We start from the raw sequence: 24,566 nt of genomic DNA on the forward strand, positions 1-24,566 counted from the left end.
ACGACCTTCCGCACAGAAACGCTAGTCAGAGAGATTTAATAGAGTATTTTAAAACATAATTGCACTGTTGAACAAAGTTCTCAGGCTTATTATAATGAGTAACCGAGTCTACCGAGGATACACAGTCTGTCATAACACACGCTCACATTCCCAAAACACCGTTCCTGTGTGATCCCTCCCTCCCGGGCCTCCATTTTGAGGCTGTTGGTATTTTCCCGCCTTGATCGCCTGCCCTGGACGGCAGTCTAATAATATGCAGGTGGGAAGGACACCGGAGGAAGAGACAGAAGGAGGGGGGCAAACAGGAGGTGGGCCGCTGTAACCATCCGTCCAACACAAGCAGGCTTTTCTCTACACACACACACACACACACACACACACACACCCATCTAAAAACATATTCTCTGGCTGACCACAGGAATGCGGCTGGAGTCGGTTTGCATGGCGGTGCCGTCCTTGCTACAGTGTGAAGAAGTGTTGTTTATTCTATTCAAATTCAACCTCACTCCACAAACTGTAGTTAACAGATGTCTGTTTTCATGAATGCGAGCATTTGTCTAACAAAGCAGAGATTAGGGCAGCGCGATTAATCAACATAAAACCGAAATTGTGCTAAGGCTTAGCGTGATTATCAATTTAGGAAAACTGCAATGGAATTAAATACATGAGCTGCATATTTCAGAGGGAAGCGTGGCGGTGTGTGTGTGTGTTTTTTTTACACACTAGAGATATTCAGCGTCTCGGAGCAGCTGGGCTTGTAGCAAACCTCTGCATGTGCTGCATGTCTGGATCATTTATAACATTTGTGAACACCACGTGCCAACCGTCTTCCCAAACATGTAATGAGAATTGCCTGTTGCGAACAAAAGATAAAATTAATGTCGCCTTGAGTTGTTTTTGGTTTTGGAAGAAAAAAAAAAAAAAGTTGATTGTTTAATGCAGTGATTTTTAACCTGTGGGCCGTGGCCCCCTAGTGGCCTAGATGTTGAAGGGGGCCATTCATTATTGATAGAAATAATACAAGTAAAGGTATCTGGAACCGAAAGACAAACAGCACAACTGCGCTCACAGCAAGCCAAGTTTAAAGTAAAAATGTCTAATCATAATTAAATATCACAATTTAAAAAGTCTAATTAAATAACCGTTAATGTTAATTAACTGTTCAAGCTCGCCTATTGGTTTAATAACAATTCGCCAATGTAATCTAACATATTTTTGCTGCATACATCATATTCTACAACAACATTCATACACAGTCCTTCTGTGGCTCTAATAAAATCTTGCACTTTATGTTTGCTCTGCTGGTGTTAACGGCAAACCTCAAACTTATCCCGCTGTTTGATCTTTCTTAAAGCAAACTTGTTTCCAATTGGTGATCAAATAAACAGCTGCTTGAACTGAACGTGTGTGTGTGTGTGTGTGTGTGTGTGTGTGTGTGTTTGATACCCAATAGCGTTGAGTTGTCCAAGAGCTGCACTTGCCAGTGTGTGACTGACATATCTTGTTATTTTGATTAGATAATCATAGACAATCATCAAGTGTTTCAGAACAGAAGCAGTTAAACTGTGAGAGTATACAATATCCATATGTATGAAATTTCAATACTATGATTTTAGAATAGATACTTAAAAATGGTCATCTCTAGCATGACTGTTGATATGAAATGGTAACACTTTACAATAAGAGTCCATTTGTAACCTTAATTACTGATAAAAGCTGTAGAATAGAAGCCGTTTCTTGTTCGTTTTCATTCTTAAGCTGCTTTTGTTAACATTAATGACGAATTATTTTTATATAATTATTAATTTACAAGGTATTATATATTTTTTTGTTCTAGTGCAGCACTACTTATTTTGTATTGAGTATTCATTTTAAAAACTATTGGCTTATTAATCAGTATAAATCAGTGTGGTCCAACCTAGCTATCAGATAAATCTGTAAAATTCATATCGGACCATATAAAATATAGGTCAACTCCTACTTTACACTATATCATGTTCCTAAAACTGAAACTGAAGTCGACCTTTTGGGCAATTGTTATTATTTTAATATTTTTGTTTAGTTCTAATCATCATCTTCATCATAAAAATAATCATTATTAGTATTAGTATTTTGATTCCTACTCAAAGCTAGCTACAATCTCGAACCTTTCTAGAGTTTTGTTCAGGATAAAAACTCTAGACCGTGAACAGATACCAAAGGATACAGAGTGTAGAGACAAAACCTCTGAATCATCCTGCAGACAACAAATGACAGAAAACCAAGTCTGCAAGGGCTGAGGTTCCAAAAGCACTGACGTTTGATTGACAGTTGTCTTTTTGGGTAATCGCAGTGCCGAAAACTGAAATACACAGGGAACTCTCGCTCATCAAAACAAGAGCTGCAAAGACAAATCCTAGCAACTCCCTTCTCCCTGTCTGCGGTTTCCAGGTTAGCAAATGAAAGCTTTGTTTTCATCACGTACGGACCATTCCCACAGTCAGCAAGTGAGGTAATCCGATGCCGAGCGATCACATGGGTGGGCATGTTCTCTCACAGCCGGAAGAGGAACGCACAGGAAATTCCTTACATTCCTGACAGGAAGAGATAATAACCCTCTGACCCACAGTGTGGAAAAATGCCCATCTGCAAAGAACACGGACCCCCAGCTTCAGGGGTCAAAACCGACTGTGGTCTGCGTGTTTGTGAGAGGAGAGTGGCGTGGAGGAAATGGGGGAAAGGTTAAAGAAGAGAGGGATGCAGAAACAGAGAGAGAGAGGGTAGGGCCGGGTTAAGAATCAAACGCCTGCTCAGTTGTTGCTTTAATAATTAAGACGTTCGGCTCGCTTGTGAGCAAACCCAAGAATTGAGGCAACAAGTTCACAAATCTATTCGCGGTTCTGTTTCGAAAGCAGATACGAAAGAGGAAAAATGAGAAAGAGATTAACTGTATACCCCTTTTACGCTGTATCATTTGACTCAAAACAACTCGTGTTGTCGTAGTGAAGCCAATTGCTCAAGTCTTCTTTCCGGCTAGTTCCTCATTTAATCAGCCGGATGAGTAGTAAAGATCCATGTCTTACATCATAGGGTTTTAAATCGTTGCATATTCGGTGTGCAAGCTCACGTTGTCGGTCTCAGGTCTGTTAGGATGATGTAAACCAGAGGACATCAGAGGGCCAAGACAGCCGGCTGATGAAGATATAAATGACTGTTGATTATAGTGAACTGTTCCTGTCATCTGTAGAAGCACCTTGTTCGTGACTGCCCCTACTAATCCGTACATATACATAAAGCAATACAATCTATATTTTAATACATATAGTCAAAAATGTTAAACTTACATTAAAACATCTGTGTATTTATAAACAATTAGTAAATTAAGAATTAAGTGCATTTTCAGTTTGGGGATTTTTCATTTAATGAATTATAATTTGGAGACAATTATGTTTAAAAATGTTTAATGTTTAAAAAAAAAAAAAAAGTGGCAAAAAAATATTTTTTTCCTAAATAAAAAATATAAAAAGGGAATATAAAGTGAAATACACATTTAAAAAAAATAATCAAAATTATATTATAATTCAGTCTGTCAAGCTATAAATTTTTTAATTAAATTAATACATTTATGTGTGTGTGCTTGCAATGCATCAATTAATCAATATTCGGCCGATAAATGACCCCCAAAACTTTTACTGCAGCTCAGAGGTGGCGTGAATGCATTTACGCTGCAATTGCAACTGCATAAATAATACATTTTAAAAAAATATTTCCCATAACTAAATTAACACATCAGATTGGCAGCCCACACAAACACAGGACGGTGCGGCCAAATTGGTTTAAGTTGATATTTTTTCTTGCTGTAGTGTAAATAAGCTATAATTAACACGGTTTAAGTGCCTGCGATTGACCGGATCTTATTTCATAGTTCTTCAAGCCTGCTAGAACTATCACAACACCTGCACCGTTTGTAAGTCATGGGCTTCGAAAGGCACTGTATTATGTAAATGATGCTTGTTACAGTATAACCGTTTGGCGGGATGCTCTTTGTATGAAGCTCCCCACTAAACCGTGAGATTGCTTTTTGCTGCACCTAACATTTTATCATATTCCGTTCAAATATGCGGTTAAATATATTTTATTTTACCGTGATGCTGCAGTAGACCCAGCTTCATTGCTGAACAGAAGTGCAGAAGTCTATCAGCCTGTTTTTCGATAACGAAACGAAAGTCACCTCTTGTGATGTCAAGTAAGCGCTTGTTTGAAGCCTGCCCAAACGATTGGCATCAAAGTGCTTGTCATCTTGCTTTGGAGATGACTAGCAATTACGTTTGTTAGCTTTGTGAGGGCAAAGACAATTGCAGCGTGAAAGCAAACACATGACGTACTGACTCAAAGCATCACCTTGAGGCAGGGAGCTCCTTACACTCAACCTCAGGCTGGACCAGGTGAGTCTGAAAATACAAACATACGAAGTGAGGCTGGGTACAGCAGAACTGCAATCCAATGCTTCGCTCCACTGCCTTAGACAACGTCTTAACAAGCGCACTAAGTGAGAGGCCTAAAAGAAGAACGATCCGTCAGGAAACTATTCATTACAATGCATTGAGTGAGACAAGGAAGCAGAGAAGTGCTGGCGTTTGAAGTCTGATTATAAGGCTGAGACGCATTTAAACACTCCAATTGTCTTTTAAGCAATGTTTCTATTAAAAACAAACAAAAAAACTGTGTTGACGGATAAATGTTTACAGTGGAAGTCCAGGGAAACATATCGGCCCGTAGGCTTCCATTGTAAGCGGTTCTGTGTCAGCTGTGATTTTGCAAACTGATAAATTCTTTTTAATCAAACTTAGGCAACACAAATCAACTGAGTTTATGAGGAATAAGGCGGACAGAAAGGCAGCCGGTAAGACGCAGCTTCGGCAAATTAGCTTATTTTCAGGAGATAAGAAAACTGACACATTTACAGTCGTTGGTTTTTTGAATTCATCATTATAAACAACAAACAAGGCCTTCTGCCTCTTTCAGGTAAGACAGCATTCCTTGGTGTGTATTTCATGCTGGTTTAATAATACAGTGTTACGTAACGTGTGAGGAAAAGTAATATCAAAGTTTAGTCTTGAACCTTTTTATGAGGATTAAAAACACATCCCGCTAAAACAAGCATCATTCCTATAATACAGCGTCTTTTGAAGCTTGTGGGCTAGCTTTAAAACAATGCATGTGTTGTGATGTATAGCGGACTAATGCATTTTAAGGTTACACTTTATTTTAAGGTGTGTCCTTACAGTGTAATTATGCATTTAAGTATAGAATAATATTAATTAAAAACACGTATTTACTATAGGTTTAGGCTTAACATTAGTGTTTGGCATTAATACAAGTAATGTGTAACAAAGACACTATAAAAAAAAAAAAGTGTTACAATAAGTGTTGAAATAAGATATGATCAATCTCAGGCAAGAGTTGGTCAATTATAAAATAAAAAAAAAAATCCACTCAGTACTTGTATTAAAATTCTAGTCGATACAGATTATCCATTAATAATTTAAATGCTATGTTTGAAAATAATAAATAACATCTGTATAAAATAAATGTCAAAACATACAATTATTTTAATTGCTACAATAAACTTATGATGTACAGTATGATGTACAGTATGAAAAGTTATATTCAATAATACATAATACATTATACATAACATTTTAGGCATAACTTGAAGTAAGCATTAAAAGAACATCGCTGGAAATCTAAACATAAAAATGGCATGAATAAATGAGCTTGCATATTATAAATATATTCAACGTATCTCAATATATACATTTCAAATAAAAAGAATATGATAAAAATGTACTGATATATCTACAAATAAAAATAAATAAATAAATATATATATATATATATATATATATATATATATATATATATATATATATATATATATATATATATATATATATATATATATAAATAAATAAATGGTATTATATGGTGGGAAATGCACTGCCTGTACCCACAACAAACAATGAAGCAAAGACTCTTTTTCTCAATCTGCTCAATTGTGACAGTATCGGTGTGGATAAACACTTCTTTTCTCATGCGAGCTTGCCATGTACCACATCGTTGACAAGACCACTCCAGACCCCGCGGCCACATTACTGCAGCTGAAGAAAAGAAGGATGTGACAGGCACGGTGGAATTAGCCGCTGAAAATAATAAGAGAGATGTGACTATTCAACCCTGTTACACAACACGTCCCACGTTGTTTTGGAAAAGCAGAGGCAGAGCAGATGAGGTGGGAGGGAGAAAAAAAAAAAAAGAGCGGAGATAGCAGATGCAGGACTACTGCACACAATATGTTTCGCGCTCTGTCTCTGCGTCGCACTGATTCTGACATTAGCATCTGATCCAGGCGAAGTCTCTCGGGACCGTTTCAAAAAGGGCACGTTGGTGACAATGACAGTCTGACAAAGAGACGCGTGTCTGTAAGCTGATTTCAATGCAAATAAAAGAGCCTGGATTGACGGGTGGATTCCCCACGACTGGAATACAGATTGTCATCTCTAAATTCAGTAGGGCTTCCCTGTTATTGAATTCTGAGAATGTCAGTGGTCACATGCGGGTTAGTGGAGTGGTCCTGTCTGCTGAAAGCAGGTAATCACACACAAACACTCCCCTACAGCACCACTGCTCCACTTTATACATCTCTCAGGAGACAGGCTCACTGTTAAATGTAGTTCACCCTTCACTTTGAAGACTCACCAGACATTCTCTCAGATTTCATTCAGAGTGCCTTTGTTTTACTGACCTACACTTTAAGCGTTCTCCTCTGACGTGCCCTTTCAGAGAGAAAATTCGAATTTTCTCTGTGAAAACGAAATTAAGGGGCATGATAATTCACTCATTACGTGACTTTATTAGAAAAAGAAACATTAAAAATTGATAGATTTGAATAGTGAGAGACGCGCGCAGGATGGTGTTTAAAAGCAGGTCGTCTGAATTTTACTTCAATCCCACCGTTGTTTTTGGTCATCAAAAACCTTCCAAATGTTTAATTTTTACATCTTCATAAAAAATACGAGTGGACCATACAAAACATGCTGCCATATTGCTAATGGTTGCAAGGGTGTTGCTAAGCAGTTGCTAAGGAATCTGATCTAGATGACTGACTGTCCACAAATGTTCATGACTGATTTGCGTGTCGAGAAGCACTCTTTCGTTTTACAGAATGTGCCTTGGTTTCTACGGCAACGATACTGTGCTGTTATATTCGTCTTATAAGTCGCCAACGTGCGACTTTATTCTGCGTTTCAAAACTCAAAGAGGTACGCATACTGGCCATACATTGTCTTTTTGACTGGCACTTCACAACAACACAAGCTTGTTTCTACAAAAACATTTAACATGTTTGTTTATGCTTCCGTGGGCTGAGAATGTAAAAAACTATACAGTAAATCCAATCTGACCGGTCAAACTGAAACAGATTTCCAGGAATGGGATTTGAATGCACGAATCATCCAGATATGATTGGATTTGGGCTGATAGTCTTAACAAGGCCTTAGAGCGTGGTTATGTGATTTCTAAGGGAAGTTTCTTATTGGCCGAAATCTAAAGAAGAAAATATGACCATACAAACCCAGCTGTATGGTCACAATTAAAAAAAAAAAAATGAAAGTGGAAATGGAAATGACCAAAAAAATACCTTCCTACTTGTTTTCATGCAGTTGCTAGGGTGTTTTGGGTGATTGCTTGCTAGTCTGAATCAAAAGAAGAAAATGTGAGTGAGCTTGACCATTAAAATGCTGCTGCCACATTTTTGGGGCTTTTTGGATGGTTTTCAGGGTGTAGCCAAGGTTTTTCTGAGTGTTTTTAGCACACTGTCACGCAGTTGCTTGGGTGGTTCCGAGTGGCTGTTTAATAGACCTGGATCCAAAGAAGGAAATGTGGGATTCGACATACACAACATGCCGCCATGTTGCTACTGGGTTCTGGGTTGTTGCTAAGGCGTTGCAATGAGTTTTTTTAAAGCTTGTTGCTATGTAGCTTCTAGGTTGCTCTGGGGCGGGGGTTGCTTACTAGTTATGGTCAAAAAAATAAAACGCGAGGAGATTTGAGCTTACAAAACATATTGCTAGTGTTGTAGATGGTTACCAGGTTATTGGTAGGCAGCTGCTAAGGTGTTCCGAATGGAATTTAACAAGTTTATTTGGTTGCTAATTGGTTTTGTGCAACAGCTTAAATTCTAAAAACAAATAACCAAAATTCCCAAGTCTGGACTCTAAAACTGAATTGGATCTCTTCAGCATTTCCCCCATTTCAACACCAAGCACAAAAAATGATCAGTTAGAAAAATAATACAGTAGCACACCTCTTCTCGATGATCTGCATCGTCTGAGGTATCATTCACATCTGTAGCACAAATGTGTGGGAAGGATCATGCGGCAAAGTTCAAAGCTCTAACTTTAGAAGTATGAGCTATAATAATATTGACGCCTGGGTGTAGGAGGCTCTGTGTCTGCGAGTACTTTATCCATTCACCACAGATCCGCCAGTTTAAAATGATCTGATTCAAAAGGCAGCTGTGCTTGAAACGATGTCAACATCATCGCAGCATTTTTGGTCATGTCCCAGCCTGCTTCAATGTTGTTCGCTTTTGACAATCTTCTGTTGCAAGCCACCATTAACCCTTAACAAATGGAGTGATCTTGAGCCATTATACCCAGTTTAAGACACATTCACAGAGAAAAGCTCTCTGAGCCCAGGGGACCTCTGGCTGCCCACAGAGCAAATGTCGGTATGCCTGATACGGAAGACTCCTGCAGCTGGAGGAAATGGCGGTTTCTGCTGCTGTGAGAACAGTGTAACCTATAGTGTAACGTAATTATAATTAAGGCTCATATTCTTATAATAGGCTTGAATAAGCTAACAAATATAGGAATAAAAATTAAAAAAATTAATAACAGATTCTATTAATTTTTCCCCCAAATAAAAGAATTTCTTTTTTTTTTTTTTTCAAAAACCATGTCAATTTAATTGAAATGGTGAAATAAACATTTTTCTAGGTTTTCTTTTTTCCCCACCTTAAAAGGTTTATTTTTCTGGATCCATTCATATTCTTTTAATTCTAAAAATCAATTTTTTGTCAATTTCAATTTATAAAATGTTAACTACAATAAAAACATTTTTTTCATTATTTTACTCTGTTTCGGTATGTTCTGTTTTCATAAAATAAAAATAAAAATAAAAATAAAAATGTAATTGTTACAATACAGCATTATTTCCAGCTATTAATCTGTCAATGCAAAACATTACTAATAAACTATTACATTTATATTATATGAAATAAACATAAGAACAAAAACAGAAGTCGTTTTGATAAAATTAAATAAAACTAAATTATATTATTACTGAAAACCTTTGTTGTAGAAAAAGAAATGAAAATTCATGAAAACACAGTATTATTTCTGGCACTGAATGCCTTCTCTGTACTATTGCTGGAATGTCAACCAACATTCATTCCAAAACAAACCGAAAACAAAGCTCAAACAACACGCAAGAGATCTGCTGCAGAAATAACACAGCTAGCACAAACATATGCCGAAACACTAATTTATTACTGCTAGTCTATGGAGGTGCTAAATACTGCAAGACTGAGGCAGGCGTAGTAATTCACACATTCACACTAACAACATATACCAACACGTAAATACACACTAAGCTCCATCAAATGAAGACCTCTGGAGGGTGCCGGTGGGTATCATTACAAAAGCGGAAGAGAAGCCCACCCACTCTATCTGACCCTGATGGCTTCTGGCTGGCCGGACCGCCAAAAGTATTTCTCCTCCTCTCTTCCTTTCAACACCTCCGTGCAGCCTTCCAGAATCCACAAATCCACTGAGCATTCAGTGACGATGTCTTTTGAGACGATCGGACCAATTACAAGGAGGAAAGGTGTTTGAAAGACAACTGAAGAGGTTTTTGACAGAGGGCCTGATCTTTAAAATGGACCATTTGTCACATACGCCTCAAACTCTTCACCAGACTCAACGCCTTCTTGATTCTTCCTGTTACAGAGCACATTTTTTGAAATATTTAAAAATATGATCCTGTAGGAGACGCCAAGCAGCTTCTAATTGGCAGGTGGCGTTAGCTGTGTGGGGATAAACATCCATGCTCAGACGCTTCCTAATCTGATTAAGGTAAACGGCTCATCCAATGATACCTGACAAAGTTAAGACGTATTAGAGCAAAGCTGGCCAGTCCGACTGCAACGCAACACTAAAGCGTCAAGCACTACAGTGTATTAGATTCAGTTCAATCTCATCCCATGAGGGCATGAGGCTCTAGCCTCGGGATAGCCTTCAAGTGCCGGGGAAACTCTTCATTCTGAACTCTATTAGCACATTGAGTACTAAAAGGCTATTTATAGAGAGCAGAGCATGATGGGAAAAGCCAGAGACGTCCTTATAGAACATCTCCTCGATGACGTGGAAATATGTCACTCACCTAAATTATTCATAGACGTCCATATGAATTTGTATGACTGTAGCGTTAATGCTTTAAAGAAGAATTTGAGATGCAACATTTTTGGGGGAAAAAAAGACTATACTATTCAAATAATAGATCATTTATTCATTCATTTATTCATAAATGATTAATTAAATCGATAAAAAATGCAGTTGGATGTTTGACAGTTTCAGTAAAAAATACTGAGCAGCACAATTGTTTGTAATACTGATAATAAAATTTTTTACTTGAGCATCAAAACAGCATTTTAGAAGGACAGAAATAAAATGTGTTCAAATTGAAAAGATTTGCTATAATAATATAAATATATTTGAACAATTATATTTCACAATATTACTCCCTTTACTTTTTTTTTAAATAAAATGGATAAAAATTTATATATAAGAGTAGAGATGTGTGATTTTCATCACAGGCCAATATTAAGAGTTTTATTTAATTTATTAGCACTATTTTTTGCTAATATTTTCACATTGGAATAAGGGCTGGACAATAATTCAATACGTATTGCGGTATAATTATTTTCAATAAAACATGAAATGCCTTGTAAACACATTTCCAATATTTCAATATACATTACCAGTGTTTGTCACACATTAATTTATTTGTGGCGGTTGACTTCGTTGAATCAACATGAGCACAAAAGCACAAAATCAAAATGCGACCCCGGTGTCTTCTGTTTGTCTTCAAAAATTTTCATTTTCATTTTTCTCTGATAAAATAGAGTTTGCGATCAGAGCTGAATCGATTACAGCCATTACCGGAGAAACCTCAGGGCCTCCTGCTGGAAGAGAATGAGTTTGTATTTTCAATAAGCCTCTCTCCGGCAAAATTTTTCTGTTTTTGTTATTGTTAAATTTTTTTATTTTCTGCTGCGACTTATAGCACTTTTATACCATTTCTTTCTGGCTGAAGCACATTCTCTTCTGCTAACCAAGCCTGCATTTAATTGATCCGAAGTACAGCAAAATATAGAAATGTATAGAATTTATTACTTTTATTTAGCAAGGGTGCTTAAGATTTATCAAAACTGATGATAAAGGCATTTATAATGTGAAAAAAGATTTCTATGTCAGGTGTTATGTTCATATCGATATCGGAATTATATTGTATCCACCGAAATTAAGAAATATATTGTGATGTAAATTTTGGTCATATCGTCCAGCCCTAATTGGATTTAGGATCATTGTCAAAATTTCGCACATAAAAAAAAACAACAACACAAAAACAACAACCTGATGTTATGTCGGTCATGTTTGCACACTGCCTCCGAAACATATGTCCATCATACGATATGTATGAAACGTATGTCCATTCAATCAGGTTCTATTTTCTGCGTTTTCACATTGTTAAACAGCATTTTGATAGGCAAGCATTACATATACAAAACATGAAAGAAGCATACGAAAATTTCAAAGTCTGTGTGCAAGGACCTTTACGTTGGCATCATCTAAAGCTCATTTAAAGTTAATCTAAAAAAACAAAAAAACAATAATACTTCATTTAATAACACTGTTGAAACTTCAAAATGAATATTAATTTTCCATACTGTACATTATCAATAGCTGCATTTCAAATCTGTAAATTTACAGTAATTACTTTTTTTTTTTGATGCGCCCTCATCGTGATTCATCATGACCCTTTGCTAAGTTTGCCTCACACTGTGAAGCCTGCAATAAACCTAATAAACCATAATGTAACAAGCTGCATAAACCAAACAGGCTGGACGCCAACCAGAGATGGATGATACAGGGACTGTTTTTTACGGTTGGTTGGATAATAGTGTTTCATACTGACTGTCTGATGCTATTAGTTTGCGCTTCCTGAAATTAGCTGGCCATTTCCCTAGCGCTAATGCTACATGGGTTTTTGTGGAAAGACAAAACAAAGCCTCGTGCCTTGCAAACAAACATAATGTGTACTCTAATCAACCGGAATTATGAGCACATATTTGCAATTTGCTGCTCACTGAGACACCAAAAAAGGCCTCCAGACTGTACGCCCGACCACATTCGGTATGCAAGGCTAAGACTGCAACAAGAATGCAAAATGAGAGAGTATTCCCAAATAAAGTGGCAAGGAGACGGCCTAACCTTGACTGGCTATTTTTCTTAAAGACTTAAGGGTAAAAAGCTTTTAACAAGCCCTAAAAGTCTCCATGACCTCATCCATCATGTGCGTCTACAAGTGGATTCGCTTTATCACCTGTGACGGCGTTTGTCCCGAATCCCTCAGCAATGCGATTCCAATGCCAACTTCATTAAACTCTATCCATTATGCATAAAGGTGCAATCTATAAGCACCAACACCAGCGCTGTACTTTTAAACACGACAGGAATTTGTCAGACACTTCTTCGCTTACAATGAAACCGATAGGTTTCTGAAAATAGCCCCATCTGGCTTTGAAATATTCAGCAAGTGTGGGCCAACGTCCAAGGCCACTGGGTTAGGGAAGCTTTACACCATACGAGGGGACCAGTGCGCAAAGCTTCATTTTGGAAAGGGGAGGCTGCGTTTCTGCATGACAAACCTCGAAAGCTATGCTTCATTATCCTTTTTAGCTGTAGCTAGGAGACAGCGGCCTCTTTTAATGAGATTCTTTAAATGTAACCCCACAGAAAGCTCTGAGTATCAAAGGCTGCTGGGAATTGCTGGTCATATTGTTGCATCAAGTAAATTGGTTTGAAGTGTTTTTACATTTATCTTTTTTTATATGAAAAGTCACGGCGCATAACCCCATTGAATGGACTACAATTCATTCAAAACATAATATCGAGCTAAATGAAACTTCCATGTTCAATTGACAGCATTGGCATTTTCACAAAATCGACAAAAATTGCTCCTTGTGTGTAAAACAACTGGCTATTGGGATAATTGTGGAGAAAAAGCAATGTAGCTTAAGAAATAAATGCATTTACATGAATTCTTCTGGTAAAGCCTGCGTATTAGTCTAACCTTTGTACGTATTTTACGAGGTGGCTAATTCTTATAACCACACAAGTACAATTTTGTACTTTGGTGTAGGTCAATTCACATACAAATTCATGCAAATTGTGCAACTAGTAAAAGGCATATGATTCAGCAAAAAATTGCTGTGGCAACGGGCTGGTATTATTTGAGCTGTGAAGTTTAAATCATCCATGTTTGTAGTTTGTTTTAGGGTTTTAAGCCGGTGCAGTTCTGGCCTCCTGGGACAAATTTAACAAATGCTAAAAATCTATAGTCTTTGATCACTAGTTTGACACGTTCGTGATGAACGAAAATGAATGCTAGCCAGCATGCTAATTCAGCACGTGAATTTGACTCTCTGTCACCAAAAGCATAACAGATTCATGATTTAAAACTCCATGCGAGACGTTTCCCGTATGTCTATCGAAATCGAATTAAATGTTAATTCACTTCCAGTGTAATTATCTCACTTCAACCCAAATGTACACTTTTTTTAAGAAACGAAAGGACATGCTGAAATTATTTGGTGTTTGTGATTATGCTTACCTTGTATTAAACTAGAATATTCCTTAATCTTAATTTATACGCATCCATGTTTCAAAAGCAGGAAAGCATACACTCTTACGGGAGTGAGTAGACCCCTATGGCAATGGTAATAACGTCTTAGTGATTATACGAACAGATGTAGGGCGATTGATGATTAAAAATAATTCAGGATCCCCGCTTTACCACTTCATCACATCAAACATCAAACTATGCCTTGCTGACAAACAGAGGAACGCATTTAATCTCTGGAGCCAAGCATGGGAAACCAACAATTTTACTGAATTCTCAGAATTCAAGCTTAGTGGCATCCTGTCTCATCTTCTTAAATCAAGGAGTACGTTAACTGCTCGTGAAGATATTGATATCAGGACACGAGGGATTCCTCTGTCATGTGATCCTCTCTGGCTTCACTTCTCATCGTGAAGGCATCCTCAGCCAACTGATCCAACTTCATCGCAGGGAAGCAGCGAGAGGCCGTTTTACGTCCCAAAACCAGACCCCGTCCTTCTGCTCCTCTCTCTTCCAAGACCCCCAACATGTGGACAACCATCTGTTTGCGCTCTAAGTGGCTGTAAAATGTTTATATTGTGTCGTTATCCTCAGAAAAGCAGCCGAGAGCCACATGAAAATAATTTGTGCGATTTATTTACTCACATTAATTTGTTTTGGGCTAATCTCATAACTTCATCTCACATTAGAGCGTGGCATGTTGACTTAAGCAGGCACTAGACCTCCACGGGGCTAAACGCTCTCTTGAGAACTAGCTAAACGAAGAAGCAATTATAAAAAGCCACTGATAACTGTATAAGTAGGAGTTTGTTTTTTCGCGTGATCTATGCAAGTGCTCTAGAATTCAATTAGGATTTGATGCCACATTTTTTCAATCAACTAACACACTGGAAAAAAACGGGAGTTTAACCGAATTAGGCTTCAGATGGTGACCACAAAAACTCAAAACGCGTCAAGAGCGCTTGGGAAAAGTGCCAGGGGGGAGGAGATATTGATTTGTTGGGCAAACTCACTAAAGTTTATTGAGTAAAATAAATCTTACTTTAAAAGAGCTGCAAATTTCAAAAAGAAAGTCAACTGATACAACGTTGTCTTAAATGAACAACTGTGTGTTAGTAATAAATTAATCCATCGAACCATTGTTTCTGGATAAAATAGGAGTCCTCTATCCATAATATTGTGTTCTCCAGTAAAAAAAAATCATCTGGTCTCAATCAGGAGAGAAATATGCACAGATAAAGCACCATTCACGAGCGAAAGCAGTCCAAAACAGTTCTAGACGAATATGTTGGTGTATTTTGATGTGAAAGGACAACAGGGTATAGTCTTTTTTACTGTAGGAAGCATACTGGTATTTTGGCCAGAAGTGATGGTTTAAAATTAAAATCCATCATTAAATGTTTAGTAGCAGGTAAACTGATTCTTTCATCCACAAAGTAAGTGAGAAAACCATCGACATTCCCGACCAGTGCGATAACGCATGACTTGGCATTCACACATACACCAGGAAAATACATTCATAATCATCATGAAGACCATGCAGGAGTGACCATACAGCCCTATACTGTACATATCAAAACATAAAACAAAATGGCAAAGCCAGTTTTACAATGTTTTGAGTTCAGGTTCAGTGGAATTAAATCATTTGATCCACTTAACAGTGCTCTAGCGCAAGCATTAAGATTGTTTGCTCTGATGCTTAGGAAAATAACTGTGATCAAGTACAGTGCATTCATGTCAAACAGATTGCTGCTTAATACCATGAAAAGAAGGCAGCAGGCTGGAAACACTTGTTTTGATATTCTCAGTCAGGAGCTGGCAAACATACAATACAAAAATCAATCAATTTCTTACTCAATATTTTAGTCTCGATTTCCAATATATGGACACATGAAACGAATGTATGCAACGTAGGAATATATACGTGTGTGAATATATATATATATATATATATATATATATATATATATATATGTGTGTGTGTGTGTGTGTGTGTGTGTGGTGTGTGTTTATTAATTATAAAAATAAAAAACATTATTTATATATTTATATATATATATATATATATATATATATATATATATATATATGTGTGTGTGTGTGTTTATTATTTCTAAATATATATATATATATATATATATATATATATATATATATATATATATATATATATATAATGTTTTTGAATAAAACAGAAAAAATACATTAAATACAAAAATATATAATCGTATGGATTAATAAAATCTTAAGAGCATCAGCAGTAAAGCCGCAGTGATTCCGCTGTCAAAACAAAAACATCCAACACCAAGTCAAATTTACAGCGGTCACTCGCCTTACCTTTTTCTTGACAAGAAGAAAGGATCTCTTCCTCCTTTGGATTTGCTACCTGGGTAATGATGGACGTGTTGTCCATGGAAACGGGATTTTATTCCTCCTCGGTCACTTCTGTTTTGATAATTTTCAGCTAGCCTGATGCTAGCGAGCTAGCGGTGTGAGTCCAGATGGCAGACGCACCATACACCGCGCACGATCTCACCCCACCGCATCCAAATAAACATACAACACACACTTCACGATCACGCAGCGAGACGCGAGACGCGGGATACTCCTGTCAGATGGCGGGAATCGGCGACATTTCAGCCCTCGTGTGATTTGAGGTCTACGGAGATCGGTGACAGAGTGTGTAATAACAAAGAGTCTGATCTGCAGCCGCGCTTTCTCTCCCCTTGTGCGTGTGTGTGTGTGTGCGCGCGCGCACGAGCGCGTGTGTGTGTGTGTAGGCGCGCGCACACACGCGACGAGACCGTGTGAAACTACCCTTTACAAAAATGTACCTGGTAACCACAGTTAATCCAGTTACTTTTGCTAGGTATCGGCAACACTGTCATAAAAAGTAGGGAAAACGGGAAATAAAATGAAAAGTACGATTCTGTATGAATTATTAATTTATTATGATAATTTGGCAAAAATAGCAAAAACATGCATGTAAGTACTATACAAAAATGTAGGCTTAGGCTATATATATACATATATTTAATACATTAATGTTGCTAATTCGTTTAATCAAATTTAATTCTATTTATTCATTTATTGTTTATTAATTATATTGAAACGTAAAATATGCAAAACAAAGCCTAAAAAACTACAAATCTAAAAAGTGGACTGATACTGAAAATGATCAATAGATAATCAATAGAACATAGGCATCTGTGGTTTAAAGGGAAATGATTTTGCTGAGATTCTAAGAGAAACTGCAGTGATTTCAGAAATGTTTTAATGACAGAGAGAGGTGGGAGGGTTACTAAATATTTTATGAAGGTGGGTGTTTGATCTTAATGTTTAATAAGGCAGCCTCTGTGATGCAACCATCACTTCAACTAGTTTTACAGCCTATTTTAATACCTTATCAAATTTTTGTACTTTTTTGCTCCCTTTTTTTAAATAATACATAATACATGATACATATACATATTATAAACAATACTATAAAATAAACATAATGCAAACAGACCATTAAAAGATATATATTGCGCTTGTTAGTCGATGCTCTTGAGTTGCTAAATTAATTATGAGATCGTTATGTTGTATTTTTACTCAAAATAAAACATACAAAAATGCGGAATATTTAGAATAATAGCAAGTTAATAATAGCATATAACTAATAAATGACTTTTATATAAATAATAGAGAATTGATAGTGTTCACTTTGTATCGAATGACTTTAAAATAATCATAGATGACCTGTTTAGCCTATTGTTATTTCACAGTTGCTAAATATGAGGCACTATTTAAACGCGTGCTTATACTGACATCTTGTGGTCAAACAGTAAAGTGTTATTGACTCATTTCCACTAAATAGAGAACGCTAATGTCAATACTAACCGATGCTTTGCTTATTTTGACCAGAGTACACATTTACTTGGATTATGCACATTTATTTCATTATTAAATTTTGGCTGCTATAGTCTCAGTGAAACCTTGACAGCTCCTGACACACATATTCGATGTCTAATCATAACGCACAGCCAAGAACTGAGTAGCAACTTTAATCTTTATGTCTCTCCTGGTTCTGTCTGTTTTTCTTTACATTGACAGACTGCAGGGGAAGCAGATGGAACCACAGGAAATTACAGCAGAGCTTGGACAAAACCATGCAGAGTCTGGTCACTGTGGGTCAATTCTGGTCCCTGCATTGAACTACAACTAGAATTACAGACTTTGCATTTTTCCTCTTTCCTCCAGTCATTTTCTTTGTTTTGCAGGATTTAGGTAACTGCAGCAGTGAATTAATTGCAAAAAGAAAAAGCTGACCGGGTGTTCTTTGAAATACAATGTAAGTAGACTTAATCGTAATAAAACGCACAGGTTGTGACGAATCTGTCCGTTTCAATTTAACGCTATGCAAAACAAACGGCGAAAGTACCGACCTGAAGCTCCTACGACGTTTACTCATTTCTGGGGATTTCATCATTCAGTTCCGAGCCGCGGTTGCTCCTCCTCTCGGTCCATGCTGTCTCTGCGGAGCGCAACATCAGCACTCCTCCTCAGGACCGGTACACAGATCGCCACCGTCCGCGCGGTTCCGAGGGCCCGATCCAGTCCCATACGCCTGTGCGGTTCCCCTCCGATCAGAGCGCTCTCCCTGTCGGGCTGTTTGTGGAAGAAGAAGAAGAGAAGCGCGTGGCTGGAGATGACGGAAGGACAGAATATGGATGGCAGCATTGAAGAGGTTCTGGCTCCGTTTAGGCTAGCGGTGAAGGAGCAGGTAACGCGATTGTGAAAGAAAATAACACGCACATGTAATGTGCCTCGTCGTTGTTTCACAGAGTCAGGCATTGCGTTAAACACCTATTTGCTTTTCATACGAAGTAGAGCCAATTATTTTGAAAGCAAACGTGTCTCTTTAAATTCTGCAAAGCTGTGTAAATGGCTCGTTATTGGATACTGCGTAATGCATTTGTGCCAAAGTGATTTTTTGAAGGAAATATGACAGGGTGGCGGCTTTATTATGAATTTATACCGCTGCATGATTCAGTCTGGCAGTGCCACGTTTGATATGAGTCGTACATGCAGTGCATACAGGGTGGAGAAAATCACAGTTCAAAACGAAACTCCGCTCGCTTCTGGGAAAAGCCGATAGATGCATTTGCGTTTTAATATATCGGAGTCATATTAATAAACTAAACATGGCGTTTTGTGTTGTTTGTTTTTCCGTAGGGCGATCTTGTGCGGAAACTGAAGGCAGAAAACGCTCCTGAAGTAGATGTCAACAAGGCCGTAGCAGAACTGAAAGCTCGCAAAAGAATCCTTGAGGCCAAGGTGAGAGATGTTATCATGACATTTGTGTTACGTGGAGATGAAATGAAATGTGCACTTTGTAACGTGAAATATTTTTAAATTAAATAATTAGAGTGCAACAGCGCAGTATTTCCATTTACAATTCCCTCAGAGATTAAAAAAAAAAAAAAAAAACATTTGTTAAAGCTTTATTAGCTATAGAGCAACCCAACCAAACTTTGATTTTGATGTGAAAAATTTAGATTTTGATATGAAAAAAAAAATGTTTTGTCCGTCATATCATAATGAGTTACGTTTTGTAGGAGCTTGCCTTACAGCCCAAAGATGACATTGTGGACCGAACCAAGATGGAAGACACTCTGAAAAGACGTTTCTTTTACGATCAGGCATTTGCCATCTATGGCGGTGAGTGTTTTTGTTGTTTAATTTTTATATAAATTACATTCATTCGGAATTTTAGAGGTTAGTCTAAACGAAATGCTTGTAAAAATAATTAAGACTGGCTTGTGCGGCTAACCGTTGTCTTTGTTTGCGTGTGAAAGGTGTGAGTGGGCTGTATGACTTTGGGCCGGTCGGATGTGCTCTGAAGAACAACATTCTCCAGGTCTGGAGGCAGCACTTCATCCAGGAGGAGCAGATTCTGGAGATCGACTGCACCATGCTTACGCCGGAACCCGTATTGAAGTAAGCATGAACCTGGTTGCTCTCTCTTGACTCATAATCTCTGGATATTTTTCTCACTGCTTTTGTTGCATTTCAGGACATCAGGGCACGTGGATAAGTTTGCAGACTACATGGTCAAGGATGTCAAAAACGGGGAGTGTTTCCGTGCTGACCACCTCCTTAAAGGTCTGTCATGGTTTCTTATAATAACTACCACTCCGGAGGTATTGTATAATTTGACTGCACTGAGCTATGCTCTGATGTGACTCCATGTATGCTGTAGATGTTCAGGAGTAAAAGAAAACAATGGGATCTGTAAGAATCACAGAGGCTTTAACAGGCGTCCCACCAGACTCCATGATTTGTAGACCACCAACGTGACTGAAACTAATAGATGTGGCTTAAATAAAGAACTTAGAGTTGACCAAATGAACTTGGAAAATGGAAAATTAATGACTCATATTTGAGGCATATACAATATTTTTGTCTAGTAAAATCCATTAGAATGATGATAACAACCCTTCTTTCTTACACTATTTAGTTCAAGGTGGTATAAAATAATGTCTATTGGCTTAGATGAAATTGGTTAGTTAAAATTTAGTTAATACAGTATTAGCAGTGTATGTAACAAGTTTAAAGTAACAGCATGACCGGTAGTACAACCTTTGCATTTTCACTAATGAAATGAAATGAATAATAAAATGCTTGAAATGTTTTTGTTTTTAGCTCATCTTCAGAAATTAATGAGTGACAAAAAATGCACGGCAGAAAAGAAAACCGAGATGGACGGTGTCATCACTCAGGTATGCCTCGTTGCGATGCTAAATTAATAACTAGTTTTAATAAGCTGAACCTGGTGTGCAGAAGCAGTTTTTAATGTAATAAAGACCATACACTACACACCGAGAACAGTATCTATAAAACAAAACTTTTTTTTCCCATTGATTACAATAGACGCAATGTTTTGTTTTTGTTTTATTTTTCAACTTACGAATGATAAATTCCTAAGTTGAATTCCTAAGCATTATCCATTGATGGATAACTGAAATAGTATTAGCTGTCATTTTAGGTGTGCTTAGTTAAAATTAGTAGTAATGGGTTTACTCTGCATTTTTCCTAGATGGATAACTACACTCAGCAGGAGTTGGCAGATTTGTTTGTGCAATACAATGTCAAGTCTCCCAGTACAGGAAATGATCTCACACCACCCATCTCATTCAACCTGATGTTCCAGACCTCCATTGGGCCTGGAGGCAACATGCAAGGGTAAGTAAAGTGTCTACTAAATGACTAAATGTAAAATGTACACTACCAGACTTCATGCTCCTATTTTAAAATGTCTAACGCAAGTTGTTATTATCTTACCATGTTATTTCCATAGCTATTTGAGGCCAGAAACTGCTCAGGGAATCTTCCTCAACTTCAAACGTCTTTTGGAGTTCAACCAGGGAAAGCTTCCATTTGCTGCTGCCCAGATCGGAAACTCCTTCAGGAATGAAATCTCTCCCCGCTCTGGCTTGATTCGTGTCAGGTGCAGATTATGATTTCCATTTGAATCTATGGTTATTTGGGTGTCACATGCGAGTGTTTCGATTATGATTCTTATATTGTTCTGAAGTGTATATTTCTCCCAATAGAGAGTTTACAATGGCTGAGATCGAGCACTTTGTAGATCCGAAGGAGAAGGTTCATTCCAAGTTCTCCAATGTCGCTGATCTGGATATCATGCTTTACTCATCCAAAGCACAGACTAGTGGGCAATCTGCCCAGATTATGAGGCTGGGTGATGCAGTGGAGCAGGTCAGATGATCTCATTTATGGTGTATTATTATAATAAACCCTTGAGAAGTAGTAGTAATAGACTTTCGCTTTGTGTAGGGCGTCATCAACAACTCCGTCTTGGGCTACTTCATTGGAAGGATCTACCTTTATCTCATCAAAGTCGGCGTGGCGAAAGACAAGCTTCGTTTCCGTCAGCACATGGACAATGAGATGGCCCACTATGCCTGCGACTGCTGGGACGCTGAGACCAAAACCTCTTATGTACGTTCGGTGTTTGCTTGAGGACCATCACTCATCCCACAGACTAGGTGTTCATTTGTGTGTAACTGTTTTCCAGGGGTGGATTGAGATCGTGGGATGTGCTGATCGCTCATGTTATGATCTTTTGTGCCACGCGCGGGCCACCAAAGTCCCTCTGGTTGCCGAGAAACCCTTAAAGGAACCCATATCCTTCAATGTCATGCCGATCGTAATAACTACAATTATCAAAGCATTTGGATTGGATCTAAACACTCTGAGCACAGGATGTTGGTTCTCTTTGTACTTCGTTGCCTTCCTTAACTGCTTCACACAAAGTTGTAAATGTTGTCCAGTTCGAGCCAAATAAAGGAGCAATCGGCAAGGCTTACAAGAAGGATGCCAAGCTTGCAATGGAGTACCTGGCCATCTGCGATGAATGCTATATCACAGAACAGGAGAAACTCCTCAGCGAAAATGGGTGAGTAGCATGAATAAGCAATTTGGAAGTTTTTAATACCAATGGCCCCCAAATATGAAGCAATATTATAGTTTTATCCAATAGTCAGAGCTAAAATAGATTTTTCAGTCCATAGTGTCGCAAATGTTATCCTTTTATTGATTGGTTTCCTCTTTCAATGCAGTGAGTTCACGATTGAAACTGAGGGCAAAACTTTCAAACTCACCAAGGACATGGTCAACGTCAAGAGGTTCCAGAAGACCCTGCACGGTAAGAAGTGGAAGCTACGATTTTAATGCAACATAAGAATTGGTAAGAGTCCATTTTAATTGACTTCTTCCTGCACAGTTGAAGAGGTTGTTCCTAACGTTATCGAGCCCTCCTTTGGCATCGGGAGAATCATGTACTCCATCTTTGAGCACACATTCCGTATCAGAGAGGGTGACGAACAAAGAACGGTAAATGCAGTATTCTGTCATATTCTGCAGTTAATAATTGTTTGTTTGTCTTGCTTTTATTCATGAAGTTTACTTCTTTCTCTTCAGTATTTCAGCTTCCCTGCCACAGTTGCACCATATAAATGCTCCGTCCTTCCATTGAGCCAAAATCAGGAATTCGTGCCGTTTGTTCGAGAATTATGTGAGTAGTACAACTCGACTATAATTTATCTAAATGTATAGATACTATTCGATTATTAATACGCAATTAATGCTTTCCTCTACAGCTGAAGCCCTGACCAGGAATGGTGTCTCCCACAAGGTGGATGATTCCTCAGGATCCATTGGCAGACGCTATGCCAGAACGGATGAGATCGGTGTGGCATTCGGTATCACCATTGATTTTGACACGGTTAATAAGTCACCCCACACAGCCACTCTGAGAGACCGTGACTCCATGAGGCAGATCAGAGCTGAGGTAAAACGGTCATGTGTCTCCACTTCATTCACTGAGACAGCGTGTCGACTCGTTTACTGAGACATGTTTATTTACAGGTTAGTGAATTGCCTGAAATCGTTCGAGACCTGGCCAATGGTGCAATCACATGGGCAGAAGTGGAAAGCAAGTACCCGATCTTTGAAGGCCAGGAGACGAGCAAAAAGGAAACGGTGGAAGAGTAGACTGCCTCTTCGTTTATCTCATCTGCCTTTTCACTGGAGGCAGTCAACGGACATTTTTACATTTGCATTCATAGGATCAAAAATATGGCAATTATAATATACAATCAATCAGTGTACACCAGATATTCACACACCTGGAACCACTGTAATTAAATACTCCTTTAAAAAGCTCTATAAGGACCTATGGGTGACTAATTAGGTTAATGTACTAGTAAAAGGATTTTACCATTCCTGTCCATGGGTTGATAAATGAAGATATAAATCACATGTATGGTCAAATAAATCAAACCAGCACTTTCTGGACCTATAACAGTGTGTCGACTCAATATTTTTTTCAGTGAAGAATGCACTGAGTATGTTTGCCACATGGGGGCATAACAATTGCCAGTTGATTTTCCTTGACACTTTTTGGCCCTCTTGTTCAAGACAGCATTCTAAGCCTCCCCAATTCAGGCTATTATAGGCCAATAAGCTTTGTTTTATTTACAATAAATAATTTTTACAGTGGTCTTTTTTGCCATCGAGCTTGCTAGCACCCACTGAGAACCACGAGTTTAACAGTTAATAATTGTAGTGGTTCTCAGGTCAAAAGCTTGTTGATATGGATTGACCTAGAGGGGCTGATCTATATTCAGACGTGCTAATAATATTTAAGCCGAAATATTAACATGTGACATTGTTCTGTTTACAAACTAAACTGTTTATCTGTCAGCACTTAATAATTCAAGACTAAATCCGGAATTTCAAGTATTTTTAATACGGCATTCATAGACCGCTGCTTTATTTATAACTGGAATTTCTTCTAATATGAATTGTTTTATTTTTGAAGGGTTTCTAACCTGTTTTGTTCAGGTTACAAAATGGTGCCCCAGTCTAAATTGTCATCCAAAAACAGCATCGACCCTGACAGAAACAGGTGCGGAGGAGTGTGAATGTATGTCAGGGCTCCTGGCTTTTCTTAAAGGCTGCTAAAGAGCTAATGGCCTAAAATACATGCAAGTTAT

General features: G+C 37.9%; 2 protein-coding genes across 3 annotated transcripts in view; one reads left to right on the forward strand and one right to left on the reverse strand.

Annotated features, from left to right (window-relative positions):
* ctdspla (CTD (carboxy-terminal domain, RNA polymerase II, polypeptide A) small phosphatase-like a) overlaps positions 1-16,752 on the reverse strand; it is a 39,580-nt gene extending 22,828 nt beyond the window's left edge. For both annotated transcript variants that reach the window (XM_043226472.1, XM_043226471.1), the window contains exon 1: positions 16,342-16,752. In XM_043226472.1, the coding sequence (XP_043082407.1) occupies positions 16,342-16,417 (76 nt within the window). In that variant the 5' untranslated portion in view covers positions 16,418-16,752. The remainder of the gene's footprint in view (positions 1-16,341) is intronic.
* Positions 16,753-18,473: 1,721 nt separating this feature from the next.
* gars1 (glycyl-tRNA synthetase 1) lies at positions 18,474-23,872 on the forward strand. The gene is made up of 17 exons (XM_043226468.1): positions 18,474-18,769; positions 19,222-19,323; positions 19,605-19,707; positions 19,845-19,986; positions 20,063-20,151; positions 20,692-20,768; positions 21,086-21,231; positions 21,347-21,496; positions 21,603-21,765; positions 21,844-22,008; positions 22,085-22,192; positions 22,320-22,465; positions 22,629-22,714; positions 22,793-22,902; positions 22,990-23,083; positions 23,169-23,359; positions 23,437-23,872. Exons 1-17 carry the CDS (start codon positions 18,512-18,514, stop codon positions 23,560-23,562), a joined length of 2,256 nt encoding a protein of 751 aa, XP_043082403.1. The 5' UTR covers positions 18,474-18,511; the 3' UTR covers positions 23,563-23,872.
* Positions 23,873-24,566: the final 694 nt, after the last annotated feature.

The sequence above is a fragment of the Puntigrus tetrazona genome, chromosome 24 (assembly GCF_018831695.1).
Source record: "Puntigrus tetrazona isolate hp1 chromosome 24, ASM1883169v1, whole genome shotgun sequence".
NCBI classification, from domain to species: Eukaryota; Metazoa; Chordata; class Actinopteri; order Cypriniformes; family Cyprinidae; genus Puntigrus; species Puntigrus tetrazona.

Coding starts and splice junctions, on each gene's coding strand:
- gars1 (XM_043226468.1), top strand. CDS start 18,512: ATGCTGTCTCTGCGGAGCGCAACATCAGCACTCCTCCTCAGGACCGGT. Junction 22,466..22,628: donor AAACTCCTCAGCGAAAATGG/GTGAGTAGCATG, acceptor CTTTCAATGCAG/TGAGTTCACGATTGAAACTG. Junction 22,715..22,792: donor GTTCCAGAAGACCCTGCACG/GTAAGAAGTGGA, acceptor CTTCCTGCACAG/TTGAAGAGGTTGTTCCTAAC.